Here is a 16,492-nt window from a genome sequence, read left to right as displayed (position 1 = left end):
GGCAAACTATCACCAGGCCCAGAAACCATCCTAGGAGCACATACTAAGGTGCTGGCTCAGGACCTCCCCTTGCTCTGGGCAGGGAAGCAGCCCCCGACAAGCAGGAAAAAATACCCCCCTTTCTTCCAGCTTCCTCCCTTTGCCACCTTTGCAGACTCCCGATAGCACGGCTGGCAGCTATTTCATGATATGTGAAAAGTATATGAAATTTACATTTCAGTGCCGATGAATAATTTCATTCATAATTTCAGACATGATCATTCATTTGCATATTATCTTTGGTGCTTTCGCTCGACGACGACAAAGTTGAAGACAGTTAGTCCCCTACATACGGATGAGTTCTGTTCCGAGAGCGCATGCGTAAGTCCAATTTGTTCGTAAGTCCAACAAAGTTAGCCCAGGTACCCAACTAACACAGTCGGCTATCTAGGACTGTACTGTAATAGGTTTACAATACTTTTCACACAAATAATATATGAAAAACAAACAAACACAAAAATAAAGAAAACATTTTTAATCTTACAGTACAGTACCTTTAAAAGTACAGTAGTACCAGCTACATCACCGCTGCTTTTACGCTTGCTTCCAGACATCCTGGGCTTGAAATGAAGATACTGTACTACCGTACGCTATACAGTACTGTACAGTGAAGTACACAAAAGCACAACCACTTGTAGAGGATGCACTCACGTGACAATGTACGCCAGACATGTGAACTAACTGATGTGATTGGACATGCAAACGTAGGTTCGCATCTTTGAAAGTTCGCGACTTGAAGGTTCGTATGTAGGGGACTTACTGTAGCTGCAACAGAGCCCGAATAGCCTAAAACATTTAGGCAAAGCTTAAAATATTTACTAACTGGCCCTTAGCAGAAAAAGTTGGACAACTCCTGCTTTATAGCCCCCAGGTCCCAGGCAGATATCCAGCTGATAACACAGGGGCAGTTAAGAAGGACCATTGTAGTAACAAAGATTTGCTGTTGTAGGGAATTTGTAAAGACTCCCTCAGCCTCCCTGAAGTTGATGTAAGTTACAAAGGACCATCCATTTAAGTCAACCCATATTCAAGGCAACACCAATATGAAATGCTGTGCAGCCAAGGAGTAGAACCTGTGGATCTGGCCGCAAAGCTCAACTACGTCTGCAAAGGGAAGAGCATGTGTTTGCAAGAGAGCCTGAACATCGTTATGATACTCAGGGTACACATGCCTGTGGGAAAGGGAGAAAAAACACTGGGCCATAAATAAGGTATCTTATACCCTTTTCAAATATATATCCTCTCCTTTCTTAAAACGTCCACATTTCAGGAAGTTAGGTATTTATGCTCTGTAACTTTGGGAGGGGTGTCTATGCAAAGCCCACAGACCCTGCTCTCAGCAGTGTTTTCACGATAAAGCTGTGGCTGAAGCTCCAGTGAGGCTAGGGGTATTGGAAAAGGCAGGTCTAGGTAGTCAGAGGCAGCGGCTATGTACCTGTGCCCCAGAACAGCAGGCTCCAGGTCCTGGGAGCGGCCAGAGATGAAGGATGCAGGCCCCTCCACCCAAGCAGTTCCAGGAAAGGGCCTCCAGCACAGGGGGGCCAGCCTCAGCACAGCATGGGAGAGGCCACCACTGCTCCAGGTAAGCATCTCCTCCGCTCCCACCCACCGACAATCTGCCCACATGTCCCCTAAAGACTGAACTTTCCCCGACGGGACACGGTCTCTAAGCAGCTCCAAGGAAACTCAGGTTTCCTAAGACTCATGAGGATTATGTTTATCAGGCTGAATTTACCAGCTAGAAATGACAGGTTCCTTTTCTCCAAGCAGATACTGAGGAAATGTCAAATATCAGTTTCAGATTAGTTGGGAATTTGGAGGCAGGCTGGATAAATAGAAGGAGCCCCATACTTTGGGTTGTGAGGATATAGGAGCAAGCATCATTTGCTCTGCCTAAATCTAAATCTCCACCCTGAAATCGCTCCCTGATCACAATGCAATTCTAGACAGTCTTAGTTAATGTATATTAATTGAAAAACTTCTTGATAATTTTACCTCAACACCTTATTTCCAGAGCCACAAAATGCTTATCGGTAAGTTATTTGCAGACATGGGTTTCCCTTTCCATTCACCCCAGCCCATTAATTTTAAGGTCTGATGTCAGTTACCTGTGATGCTGAACCCATTCTTGAATCCATCTTGCTCCACGGCAAACATCCATCCAATGATGCCTCCAATAGGGGCCAGAGGAAGCAGAGAGTACCCGATGGTCTCAGGAATGGTGCTGATGGCTGTGTAGGAGCGCCCATGGTTCATTACCACGTAAGAGTGGAGGTCGGTGTTCTCAAAGACAGTGGGAACTTGGCTGTTCCCCACAAAGACCTTCCCTTTCACCTTGCCGTTAACTCTCTGGGGGGTACCTGAGTGAGAAACAAAGAAAGCAGCCAGCCCTTCAGAATAGAATAGTATGTCTGGTAGGACCTGTACGTATAAAAGCAAAGAGCCAAACAGTGCTGGGGTAAAGGGCTTTGGGGTAAGTGAAAGCAGCTGTTCTTCCCAAAAAGGCAGTTCCTATGGCTGTGTCTATGAGCCTTACAAATTCCAATTTCGTCCTCTCTTCCACGCTGATGGATAACGGACAGCAGAAAAGTGAGACCCATTGTTTGATGGAGGAACGTCTGAGGCAAATAAAACGATCTCATAGAACAGTATCATGGGTGGTCTAGAACTAGGTGACATAAATGTCTCACTTTTGAGAGTATCAGGGACAGAATTAGTCATTTCACTGGGACAGCAGGGCTAAACTGGATGGGACATTTGGTTGCCTGATCTGTAACACATCTTAAAGAGCATCTCCGGCTCAAACATAGGACTGCCACTCTGAGTCCTGGACCTTCACTCAAGCCAAGCCAGACAGAAGTGGCCACAGCAGATATCGCTGGCCACACAAATACGCCCTCTGACCCAGAATCAGCTTGTGGGCTGTGGTGTGTTTGCTGTTGATCGTTCCATTTAGCCAGCTGGGAAAGATGTGAAACTTACTACGGCATATTTAAAAGCTTTCTTCATAAATTGCTAAATAGTATATGTATAGGACACCATTTTAAAAAATCACATTAATGATAAATGTTAGCATACACTTAGGGGCAAATATCTGAAGAGATGTACACAAAACTGCTACCAGTGGTTAACTCAGGGCGATATGGTGAACTTTCATTTTCTATACTAGATATCTCTATAATGTTCATATATTTATAACTTGCATATATTCATTATTGTTTAATCAGGAAAAGATAAGCTCTCAAGAAATTAAGTTGTTCTTGTATTTGAATAAGAAAACTGAAGGTTATCACATGACCCAGCAATTCCAACTCCTAGGTATATACCAAGAGAACAGAAAACATATGTCCACACAAAAACTTGTACACGAATGTTCTTAGCAGCATTATTCATGATAGCCAAAATAGGAAAGCACCCAAATGTCCATCAATTGATGAATGGATAAACAGAATGTGGTATATCCATGAAATGGATATTATTTCGCTAGAAAAAAGGAATGAGGTACCTGATACACGCTAAAACATGGATGCACCTTGAAAACATCATGCTAAGTGAAATAAGCCAAACACAAAGGTCCCATGTTGTAAGATTCCATTTATATGAAATATCCAGAACAGGAAAACCCGTGTTGACAGACAGTAGATTAGTTGTTGACAGAGACTGGGGATGAGGATAAATTGAGGGTGACTGCTAAGAGATCCAGGGTTTCCTTCTGGAGTGATGAAAATGCTCTAAAATTAGAGGTAATAGTTGCACAACTTAGTTAATATACTAAAAAGAACCAAATGGTATACTTTAAGTGAGTGTGTTACTTATATCTTTAAAAAAAAAAAAAAAACTGAAGGAAGAGGTAAATAAGTCACCTTGGACTGTTCAGGTTTGATGTAGAATTAAATTCTATCACTTACTGATTGTGCATATCGTGTTTCTCTTCCTAGATTATAAATGTCTAGAGACAAGACTTTCACACCCAACTCCCTGGCTCTGTCTTAGCAGAGGTATCTGTGCACAGTAAGTTCTCAGGAAAGTTTGTAGAATAACCTGAGACAAACGAGCCCTCATCTGAGCATGGTCACCAGTGTTCTGAAGACTTTCTGCTGTGTTCAATATGCCCTAGCTGCTAAACAGGGTCACTGAGGGACTTCCCTGGAGGTCCAGAAGTTAAGACTCCACGCTCCCACTGCAGCAGGCATGGGTTCCATCCCTGGCCGGGGAACTAAGACCCTGCATGCCGCGCGATGCGGCCCCCAAAAATAAAATAAAATAAAATAAAAAACAGGTTCACTGACAAGCCAAGGCAGACTCGACACAGCGTATTTCTGCAAAAAAACTATGTCATTACACTGGGGGATGCTGTGAAGTTAGAAGACTAATATCAAAAAATGCCTCCCCCAAACAATTACAGAAACAAGCAGGAAAGCCAGGGGAAGGAAACCAAATTTTTTCCACCAAACTTGGAGCTAGAAAACTATTTCAAAAGTAGCAAGACTCCAAAAAATATTTAAACCACAAAACTATGACGGGGCGTGTATAGAAGGTCAAAAAATGTAGCCGAGCAATCTGTCACATCTGAGCTTCCTGCCAAATGCAACCTATCAGCATTTCCAGTCTGATATTTGGCACAGAAAGAGCTAATGAGATTGCTCTTTGAGAAGAAAGGTTCACTGTAGATTTTGGAAGCTGCTCCCAGGGTGAGAGAAATATAAAAGCCAAGCCTAAAACAAAGCAGCAAAGGTACACCATCCCTGGGGCGGTGGGCTTTAGAAGAAAACAGACAACACATTTATAAACGTTAAAAACATCCCCCCAAATTAATATGCAACGTATACAAAATTTTCTTTCGTTGCTGCAGATAGTATTTAACTATCTAATTGTGACCTACGAGGGAACTTTTTTATTTTAGCAAATTAAAATAACTGATTTAACTTTAGCTATGGCAGGGGATCTGAAAAACAGAAAAGCATTCCTCCAACTGAGTTTTATTTAGTTGTATTGTGTGAAGCAGTTGAGGTTCCTCATTAAACACACGAGGAAAATGACAGGTGACAAGTGAGGTGACTTGGCATCTGAAGGAACAAATGTTCAGTATGGTTGGTTTTGGTTTTGTTTTAATTCTGGTTTATGGCCTCAGGTTCCCATAGGTCTCCCTCTCTAAGTAAACTCTTATCCGGACCCTCTAGACTTTTGCAGAGAAGATTCTTCTGACCATCTGAGAATGTCAAGACTGGTGGTCCTTTTCCGGGGTCAGAGCGCAGAACTGATGCCAACCCACTGACGCCAGCTGAGTCCATTTTGGAGTGGGCCCACAATGGGTCTGGACTCCAGAGTTAGCTGTGATGCACCCCTTATGCTCCTCCATCACCATGTTGGGATTCCAGGGGCATGAGGACAGGAAAGTCTTTACCCGCTACATACTTTGGTTTCCACCAGCCCACTGTGGCCTTGCTGGAGTTGAACCACCATTAGGATGGTGTGAGTGATGCCAAAAGAAAAGGTTTGAAAGAAACGGAGGAAAATGGGGGGCACTGACAATTCGTGGTCCAGGCTGCATAATTTCAACACTTCAGCCTTTGTCTCACGCTAGGGACGGTTGTGAAGATGGGCTCCCAATGGCCGTCATTTCAGAGATGGAGAAACAGCACAGGAAAGAAAGAGACCTCCCCTTATTAGAAAAAAAGGACACTCCCCAGGACCACACACCCCCCCCCCCAGTAGAAAAATACGGGCAAGAACGGGGAATGAGAGATTAACTATCATTGCCCGACTGAAAATACCACCCCCGTTTACAGATCTGGGTAAACGAAAGATTTCAAAACAAGCACCAAAACAAAAACTCCACTCCTCCCCCTTTCTCCCCCTTCAAAAGGAACAGACAGAAGCAAAGTACCTTCTGCAACACATTGCCGGCCGTTCCCCGTGTAGCCGGAAACACAGCTGCAACAGAAGCCGGTGGCAAAGTCCCTGCACTCTGCGTGCACGGAGCATTGGTGTCTGTTGTTGGCACACGTCTGGCGGGAATCTGTGTTGTAGCTGAAAACTGCTTGGAGAGAACACAGCACACCTGTAAGCGCTTCACAGTGCTCTGGACCAGGAGGCTTTCTGACCCTACGCCCTCAGCTGTGCAAGACTTGACATCTGCTCAGGCAATTCAGACCCAGGGCTCTCTACCTGTAGCCACTTAAACAGTATAGTGGTTCCATTATTCAAACCACCAAAGCAAATGGGTCTAAAGGGTGTTCGAGAAATCACAAGGGTGAATTCTTTAAAAATGCTATAATCCAATGTCCTCAGTATCACGGAATCAATATTAGGTGACTGCCACCCAATGTCAATCTTAATATGGCATCCATCTAATGTCATCAGATCCGCTTCACATTTTGGGCAGGAGGGACCTTAAAATATTTTAAAATTATCTTTTATTGTGGTAAAATATCTGTAACATAAAGTGCCATTTTAACAAGCTTAAAGTATTTTTAAAAATTTTTGACCCTTTCTTCTCACCAGGGGATAAATCAGAAGCTCTTGAGTCAAAAGCTGGTTAGAAATAATTCCTCAGTCATACCTGGTCTAAAAGCCTTTGACCCAAGAAATAAGAAGAATTTCTCCCTATTTTAAATGTCTCCCTCCCAGGTTCATTTTATTGGATGATGAACTAGCTCATTAAACTCAAAAATCCAGAGCAAATTAATTTGGTATGAAGTTCAAAAACACAAGAGGGGATGAACTTTTAGAGGGGATAATGACCCACTTTATAAATGACTGTTAATGAGTGAAGAGAAAAGTAAAGTTTAACTCCAGGTAGACTCCAAGAGTCCTATAAACCCAGAAGGGAACTTCCTGTATGTATAAAGATGGCGTTTGGAGCTGAGAATACTTGGGCCCTGAGCTGAACGCATGTGATGCTACTGATTGCTTAAGCCCAGCTCCCAGCGGGTCTGTTATGGTTGACGTATCTGTGGGTGACTATTCAAATCACACCAGGAATGCACTGCTGGCTACAGAAGACTGACCTTTCTAATAAAAACAGTGAAATAACTGGGATCGAGGGCAGAAAAACATCTCTTTTAAACACAGTTGGGGTTCAAATCTAGGCTTTTCTTTTTACTAGTACCAAGGAATATACTACCATAAGTTGCTGGGGCTAGCTACGCTCTCATTTAAGTGATGGCTTCACATATGAGAATTTCAGAGACACCTATGTGGGGTGAAAGCAGGAGGAGACTCAAAACTCACCCTGCAGGTAAACATATGTGCAGGTAAACATATGCAATCCATCTTGGGGCGACCACTCTGAGACCCAGCTATAAGAGCAGAGTGCAACGTGCTAGGTGTCAGCATTACCCCTGGAAATCCAGGGTGCTGTGTGTGTAAGGGGAGCCCTGAGACATGAACCACGTCTTCATCATGTCACTAAGGGCAGCTTCTCCATTTCTGTGCCTCAGAGGTAAGTAAGCACACTACCCCAGCCACCAGATCCTGTCCATGCTTTGGGATACTCGATAAGAACAAACATCCAACTATTGCTACGAGACAAATCACAAGTAAGGAGAAATAAAAATGGGTGAATAATGTGGAATTGAGTAGATGTTTTGAGGGCCTTATGATAACTTCATAGTTGAAGCAGTTGTGCGTCACAGTAAACATCATTTAAAGGCTTGGACCGTCCCCTTGATAGGAATCTTAATGGATTATAGGTCAACCTGAAGGGCAAAAAAATAATGAACACAGTCTAGTTCAAATGTCTTTTATAAGACAAATCAAAGCATGCTGGGGTTCCAGTGGTTTTCCCTGAAAATGTAGCAAAAATCTGATATAATACGGTTGACTAGAAGATATTGTACTTTAAAACCATCCTCAAAAAGGGGATCTACTTATTTTGTAGTTTTAAATGTTCACAAACTAACTCTGAAACTGATAGGACCTGGGAGGAAAAATAATCAACCATCCTCCTTCCAAAACCAAGAGGATATAAATTTCAAAGATAAACCGTGTCAATAGCCAAAGGAACTTCTAAAATGTTTGTTCAGGTGGGTGAATGTATTGCTGATCTCAGAAGTCACAAATAAGGAAGGAAATCTGACTATCAAAATAATTCTAAAGCACTTTTCTCTTTAAAACAGAAAAAAAAAGAAAGAATAATAGAAGACTTGAAAGAGGACATGTTCTACAGTCTCCATAACCCCAGCCCTAATGGCCAGATCCCTTGGAGTCTCTGAAGCCTTCGGGCCCATCGACCGATGCTCTGCAGCTGTGAGTTCCACCCCTCCTTCCCCAGACGCTCATCCTTACAAACCACCAAATAATGCACACAGCTGACACCCCGCCAGCAATGCTCCCCTGTCTGGAAACCCAAGTATCCAAGAAGGTACCACCTGCAACGGAAATGGCCTTACCAACTCCTGTTTCCTCAACTTCATCCACGTCTATGACCTGTGGTTGCTGCTGGGGAAACCTCTCCACTGGCAGCTGGAAAGATCTGGTCCTCTCCGTGGGAGGTCCAGGGGGTCTCTCAGTAGCCAGGCGGCGGGGGGAGAGGTCACTGGGCATGTTGTATGTGCCAGTGTCTCCCCTTCTCCGGGCCTCATAGGGGAAGGATGTGGTGCCCGTGTCCTCCAGGCTCAGAGGTGTCACCGAGTCATAATCTTCATCATCATACTCTGCTCCGTCGTCCAATCCCAGGTTCACGTCCGAGGGCACCACGCCACTGGCCGTGGCCGGACTCCCAATCTCAAACACCCAGATGCCCTGCTGCCCAGAGTTGCTGCTCCTAGGGGGAAGGACAGGCTTCTTGGAAACAGGCCAGCAACCCACAAACAGCCCCCAGCAACCAAGCAGGAGCCCTGGGGATCCGTGTCAATCTGAACCCCATCGCCTGCTCCTGCCCACAGCATCGGTGGAGGATGAGAGAGCAGAGGCAGTCCTGTCTGGTCATCACAGAGCTGAGACCATTCAGGGGGATACGGTGAGGCTGTATCCAATGGGCACAACCCTAGCAAAGGCTTAGTCTCGGCCATTCGAGAGGCACGCTTCAGGGACATTTTCAGGCCTTAAAATGCAACTTATAGGAATCACTGGTCATGTGCTTTACCATATAAGCAACCTGTTGACCGGAGTCATCCATTTTCTCAGTTATTCTCTTTCCAGGGCATGGTGTGATATGATAAGAAATGTGTATTTGGTCCTTGTCTCTGGTTCTGGCATATAACCCCTAAAATCCCTGTAATTTCTGGAGTGATAAGAGTGTCTTTTTGTATGCTAATGAGATGGCTGGTGGCTGGGGACCCTGGGTAGCTTCAGGATGGGGGCTGGTCACTAGGAAGAATAAAGCTTGATTACAGGGTTGGAATTTTCTTCCCCACGCCCTGACTTCCAGGGAGGGGGGTGAGGAGTGGGGTTGGAGAATAAGTTAATCACCAATGGCCAATGGTTTAATCAATCATGCCTATGTAATAAAAATTCCTAAGTGATGAGATTGACAGAGCTTTTGGGCTGGTGAACACATCAAGGGGCTAGGAGGGTGGTGAGCCCAGAGAGGACATGGAAGCCCCTCACCCACTCTTCCTCCCATACCTTGCCCTATGCATCTCTTCTATTTGGCTGTTCCTGAGTGTATCCTTTATAATACACTGGTAATAGTAAGGAAAGTGCTTTCCTGAGTTCTGTGAGCCATTCTAGCAAATTACCGAACTTGAGCAGGGGTTCATGGAGACCCCCGATTTATAGCTGGTTGATCAGAAGTGCAGGTGGCAACCTGGGACTTGCAAGGGATGTCTGAAGTGGGGGCAGTTTTGTGGGACTGAGCCCTTCACCTGTGAGGTATGTGCTGACTCCAAACAGTTAGTGTCAGAACTGAATCGAATTATAGGACACCTAGCTGGTGTCTGAAGAGTTGGAGAATTGGTTGGGGAAAAAACCCCACAAATTCGGTGTCAGAAGAGTTATGAGTGAAAATAGTACAGACTTGGTTTACTAGAAATCCCAACACTGTTAGCTGTGGAACCTTGGACAGGTCTCAGTTTACCTTTTTATGTTCAAAGGGTGTAGTGAAATGCAAATGATATTGAGAATCTAAAGGCATTTTATAGTTATAAAATACAATAGAATAACCCTAATCTCTACTTCTTGCACCACCATTTTTACTGTTCTTCTGTGTGTGATTGGAAGTGTTCCTATAAGAAATTATGTAAAATGACCAGCTCATACAATGGAAAGAAGGGACATACACTACTTGGTAGAGAATACTGAGCAAAAGATTGGGGTTGGACAGGGAATGAGGAATCAAGAAAGTCCTGCAGAAACTGGACGTCTAATCAATCTGTCTGCTTGGGACTCAAATAAAGGCAGTGATATGTCGGAGCTTGCTTGAACCAGCTTGTAAAAAATTAAATTATATAAACTTACAATTAAATAATCTATATTAAAAGCAGAGGCAATCAAAAAGATACATATACCCCAGTGTTCATTGCAGCACTATTTACAATAGCCAGGACATGGAAGCAACCTAAATGTCCATCGACAGATGAATGGATAAAGAAGACGTGGTACATATATAAAATGGAATATTACTCAGCCATAAAAAAGAACAAAATAATGCCATTTGCAGTGACATGGATGGACCTAGAGACTGTCATACTGAGTGAAGTAAGTCAGAGAAAGACAAATATCATATGATATCGCTTATATGTGGAATCTAAAAAGAAAAAAAGTAATAAATAAACCTATTTGCAAAACAGAAATAGAGTCACAGAGGTAGAAAACAAACTTATGGTTATCAAGGGGGAAGGGCGGGGATAAATTGGGAGATTGGGATTGACATATACACACTACTATATATAAAATAGACAACTAATAAGAACCTACTACATAGCGCAGGGAACTCTACTCAATACTCTGTAATGACCTATATAGGAATAGAATCTAAAAAAGAGTGGATATATATATGTATAATTGATTCACTTTGCTGTACAGCAGAAACTAACACAACATTGTAAATCAACTATACTCCAATAAAAATTTAAAGAAATAAAAGCAGAGGCAATAAATACTTGAAACTCATCCCATCTGTATTATGTTACTATTAGCTATGTTCTTCAAGTTATTTGAATCTACTGCACCTCTATGGTGAGAATACTATATAATGGTTCACCTTTTCTCAACCCCAGGTTGAGCGACATGATGTGAGCAGCTGGAAACTGGCCATGGTAGGAGTATTTACACCACGGAAAGAGGCAAATGCTATAAATGAGGGCTTCCCCAACCCGCCGAAAGCCAGTTGCTAAGCATTTACCAGCACACCATTAAAGTGTAGAGGAATTTTAGACTCAATTGGCAATATGAAATTGGGAGGGGTTTTCTCAGCCTTGGGGTCATAGCAGGAGATAGTTTTGAATAACTTGTATTTCTAACTTTATACGTATAGAAGAGATGGTAAAACTGTCTCAAATGAGAATGATATCTAAAAAACTTGGATACCTGTTCATTCTAAGAGTATATTCCCTTGAGTTCATCAGAAAAACAAAGTACTCCATAATATAAAAATTATATACAAAATTTAAATCCATGGGAACATTTTTAGGTAATGTTCTATATTGCCCATTACATTATTCTTAATATAACAGTAAAATGATAATCTTATTAAGGGGAGAATCTACTGAAGAACAAAAAAAAGCATACTTGGCCAAGTTTCCAATTGATTCTCTGTCATTAGCAAATACGTTATAAGCTCCGTCACTCTTCCATATTAATCCTACTAAACCTTGGCTGAAAGCAACCACTGCGGGAACTTGGTTCTCATCCTTCTTTGAGAATGTCGTACAGAACTGCAGACCATCTTCAGGATAAAGGAAAATGGCGTAGGTGCTGGAATCAGAAGAGGCCAGAACAGCCTGGAATGTGTTTCTCTGTGAAGATGAGTTAAAATTCAGTTACTCAGGAAAATATCTACAGATCTTAAAATGTGCTCTTCACCAGATCGTATCTAAAAAGTACAGAGATGGCAGTATTTACACCTTATTCTAAAGAAATACTTTTGTAACAAGGACCAAGTATTCCAGGATAATTCCACTTAAATATCTCTAAAGCTATGTCAACATGAAATTTTCTAATTAATCAATGAATACTTTCTGCATAACTGTGACCCTAAGGTTAATGAAAAATTACAGAGGTGGCACCTCCAGGTAGTGGCCTAAATCTCATGCAACTTAGCAAATTCTTACCCACAGAATTTGTTTCCACGGCCATTAAACATATTCAACCACATTTCATTATTTAGCTGATTGAGCCCAAGCACCGTGCAGTAAGAAAGAAAATGAGCTTTGAGAGAAAACAAATCTGGATCCAAATCCTGCTCTACTCCTCACTGACTGTGTGACCTTGGGCATGTTACCTAACCTCTCTGAACCTTGATCTGTGAATCTGTAAGATGGAGATGAAGCCACCTACCGCATAGAAATGTTAGGAGGACTACGTGAGCTGGCACATGAAGGGCCACAGAGAACATATTCCTAATGTTAGTACCTCTCCTACGCACCAGGCATTGTCCTGAGCACTGTGAAGACGAATAAAAAGTACGGGATCGCCGCACTTGAGAATTTACAGTCTAGGTGGGAAAATTGACATGTGAACAAAACATTGCCAAACTGGAGGACAGATTCTGTAATGGAGTTGTGTGCAGGCGAAGTGCCCGATGCTGGGAGGAGCGGGGGCAGAGGAGGCGGAAAGAACAAGCAGGAGCTGGACACGTGCAGTGAGGGTCACGGAGAGGCCATCGCAAGCAGAGAGCACAGCTAGTGCAAGAGATTGTGGGTAAAACAAACAAGCAAAAAGCCTCAGCAGGGAATTGCAAATAATCTGATACAGCTGCTGCAAGGGGGTGCAGAGAAGTAAGAGTGAGGGGAGATTTGGCCCGTGAAGCAGGCAAGAGCTCTGTACAAGGGGCTGGGCAGGTATCACTCAAGTGAAAGCGATGCACACTCGAGAAATTGAAGGTTTTAAACAGTTTTCAAGTACAGCACTCAGGCAGATACAGGTGGCAAAGCAAAACGTGTCAGACAGACTTCTCCCAAGTGTGCTCTATGGGATGCAATGTGTCTTATTTGGGAGGGAAAAGGGTATGGCCAAAAGGTTTCGGGATGGCTAAATTAAACAAAATTAAGCAGATTTCTGTACTATAGGACTTTCCAGAGTGAGTCACCATGAGGGAGATATAGTTTTAGCGCTTCCCAAACTTATTTGGTCCGAGGAGTCCTTTTCCTCAAGGAATGTCTGTGGGACCAGTGTTCTGTGGTACACACTTTGGGAACCACCAGCTGGGAACATCCCCCATTTAAAGGGAGTGCTTTTGGGCCTTTCAAGTTGCTCTCTACCCTGTAATGCTATCAAAATTAAACAATGGTGGAGCAAATTTATTTTTCCAAGGAGAAATCAAAGCATGTCCTAAAGAGTCACCTCAGATCTAGAGATGGCTTCTTCAAATATTCCCCTTCCTTCAAGGGCAAGTCCAAGCTCTACACACCCTAACACCTTTCCCAACCACTGCATCCACAGAGACTCCCATCCCTGGTTATGATGAAACTTGTCTCCTGAACCATCCACATGGTACAAATGGGTTTTGTCCCCCCCAACTAGAGTGTGGGTCTAGTCTTTATTTCTTCACATCTCTTGGGACTGCTTTATTAGTTTAACCTATCACTTCATATTAATAAATTCTCTATTTATCTAGAAGCCACCTCCCACTATCCACCACCCAAAGTAAGAGCAGCTAGGGCTGTAATTTATCAGCCCTGTTCTTGCCATGTGGCAATCTTCTCAGGAATTGGCTTTCTTTACATCTAATCATCATTACAGCATAGATTTATGTAGCCCTGCAGATAAGGTTTTGGAAGTTTCAGACCTGCAATAAACAGCTTACTAGATTTTGCTTTGGATGTCTGTCCAGTCTTTATCAATCACATGGGAGTGGTGTACATCAGAGTAGCACAAACCAGAAGACCAAAGTGTACAAAGCCAACATGTTAGACTATTTGCCCTTGTGCCTGGGTGGGTGCTTACCTTGCCTTCCTGGGCAGGGTCCTTGCTGGGCCCTTGGTAGGGAGCCACGGATTCCCAAGTGACAACCACCACGCTACTGGGCTTGAAAGAGACTTCCGGGAACCCTCTCTGGACACACTCCGCTGCCAGCTGAGTGACAGAGGGAGATAAGTCTTCCCGATAGTAAACCTTCCCAAGGCCGTCTGTCGTGTCCAAGTCCGCCAGGAAAGGGGCGACTGCTCCGAAGGTCGGTGGGAATAGCCCAGGATGGGATTCTTTGGCTGGGGGCTCACTCATGGCAATAATGCCGTTTGTGGTAATCTGTACAAAACCAAACATCATTAAAAGGAGTGCAGAAACTTACAATCAAAAATTGGGAGCAACCCAAATACCCATCAACAAAAGAACAGGTAAATAAATTCTGGCCATTTCATACAATGGAATACTATACAGTAATTTTTTAAAATACACAAAACAACATGAGTGAATCTCACAAATATTAAGCCAAGCAAAAGAATCCAGACACAACAATAGTACACAGTATATGATTTCATTTATGTGAGATTCAAGAGGAAAATGGTGTAGTCAGTTAACTGCAATTAATCTCAAATGTACACAAAAGTTGCACTTGTAGAGTACGTAAAGATAAAATTATCTCAGCTCTTTTTTCCTTGAAAAAAGAAAAAAAGGAAAGAAAAAAAAAAGATGTGCAGAAACGACGTCTTCTTCAGGGAGACTGAGCTCCCGTTCACAGAATGCTGTCATAGTGTATCAAACATGATGGTGTGTCAAATACAAAAAAACTGGAGAAAGACATGATCCAGAACTTGTAAAACTCAGCATTCTTTTCCTAGGGAGGAGGGCCTGGTAGAAGGAACAGGGGCAAGAATCACAGGACCTGACTCTGGCATAGTCACCAGACCTCGGGCAAGGGTCTTAAACTTCGCATCTTAGGCTTCCCATGTGTGTGGTTTGTGGCACACGAAGGACCATTCAAACATAAGTCATCATCAAAGACTGTGTTAATTTACTCAACAGAGTAATCATTACAAACCAGGGCTGTGCTAAGCACTGTGGGTCCACAAATAAGTAGAACCCAGGCTCTGCCTTCAAGGCACCCACAATCCAGAAGGACATGGAGATGGACTAACACAGATGATAAGACAATAAGCAAACAAGTGTCAAGGAGTAAACATGAATGGGCCACAATGGTGGTGTTATTTTGAACAGATTAATGAATTAGAGCAAGAGCTAACATTTATTGAATGTTTACCATGTTCCAGACCTCTTATTAACATCTAATCCTCAGAAGAACCCTGTAAAACTAGCTATTACTATTATCCACATTTTTCTGAGGTGGAAAATGAGGTAAGTTCATCAATTTGTCCAAAGTTACCAATAAGAGGCCTCACCGGGATTTGAACCCAGGGAGCCCGACTTCAAAGTCGGCCCTCTTAATCACTACATGTACAGCCTTCTTGAAACCAGTTATCAGTTATCACTTCTTGAAACCAGTTTATAGCCTATGAAAAGATTTCACTGTTCTTATCCGGCTAAAACCCACATCCCCTGGGAAAATGGGGAAGGGACTAGAGCCCCCTGGCGGTGCGCGTGCTTGGGCCTCCTGCAAAGCCATGCTTAGAATGAGGCTTTGAGCCCTTCCCACATCCTTGTTAGTGCACAGTTCTCTGGTGACAGAGAACACCACGCCAGTGATCTTTTTACTTCCGGAGTCCATGAATTAAAAACAAAAAAATCCCTAATCCAATGGGAGCGACTTTGCATATGGCCCTAGTTTGCACTTCAAGAGGCTACAGATTGGAAGAACACAGCAGCAAAGGGAGTTACAATTGCTCAGGAGTTCATTAGAAGGCCTGTGGGTTTTCCAGGTCCCTCCCTCCTCTTCCCTCGGCCTTATCCTTCAGTCACTTCAGACCTCATTCCTAGAGAAGGGGGCAGTGGCCGACAAGAAGGAAAGGAACTTAAGACCAAACTCTACAACATGCCAAGAACCAGGTAAAAAGCTTCGATGTGATGGAGCCAATTTGGGAAGGGAAAAGAACAACAGGTTTGAGAGTTAAGTGTGGACCTAGCAAGATCCTTCCTTTTCACCAAGTGTCACGGTCTGTTAACTGTTCGGGTGACATATTTTCCATCATCACCTGGCACCAGCAATGATTTTCTAGAATGCACGGACAGGCTGCAGAGAAGGGAGTCAGGGAAGGAGCCTCGTCCAGCTGGTCTCCTGCCCTCTTCGCCTCCACCCCATCCAAACATCTCCCAGCACAAACATCCTGATTGGGTTGCCGTGTGAGAGCGTGGGAAACGGCTCACTTTCTCAAGCCCCCAGAAGTTGGCAGTTACCAGCTGCCAGTGGGAAGTGATCACATGGAAGCCACATACAGACAACTTGGTTTTAAAAAGC

General features: G+C 43.4%; 1 protein-coding gene across 2 annotated transcripts in view; it reads right to left on the bottom strand.

Moving 5' to 3' along the window:
• NID1 (nidogen 1) overlaps positions 1 to 16,492 on the bottom strand; it is a 93,379-nt gene that overhangs the window by 55,490 nt on the left and 21,397 nt on the right. Inside the window, exons 2-6 of one of the 2 annotated variants that reach the window (XM_061182142.1) lie at positions 14,089 to 14,388; positions 11,713 to 11,939; positions 8,433 to 8,806; positions 5,927 to 6,079; positions 2,148 to 2,399 (exon numbers count right to left, since the gene is read on the bottom strand). In XM_061182142.1, coding sequence (XP_061038125.1) covers positions 2,148 to 2,399; positions 5,927 to 6,079; positions 8,433 to 8,806; positions 11,713 to 11,939; positions 14,089 to 14,388 — 1,306 coding nt within the window. The remainder of the gene's footprint in view (positions 1 to 2,147; positions 2,400 to 5,926; positions 6,080 to 8,432; positions 8,807 to 11,712; positions 11,940 to 14,088; positions 14,389 to 16,492) is intronic. The other variant, XM_061182151.1, reaches the window with a different exon arrangement.

The sequence above is a fragment of the Eubalaena glacialis genome, chromosome 1 (genome assembly GCF_028564815.1).
Source record: "Eubalaena glacialis isolate mEubGla1 chromosome 1, mEubGla1.1.hap2.+ XY, whole genome shotgun sequence".
NCBI classification, from domain to species: Eukaryota; Metazoa; Chordata; class Mammalia; order Artiodactyla; family Balaenidae; genus Eubalaena; species Eubalaena glacialis.
Note: the sequence above shows the minus strand (reverse complement) of the source record. Positions and strands in the feature narration are given on the sequence as shown.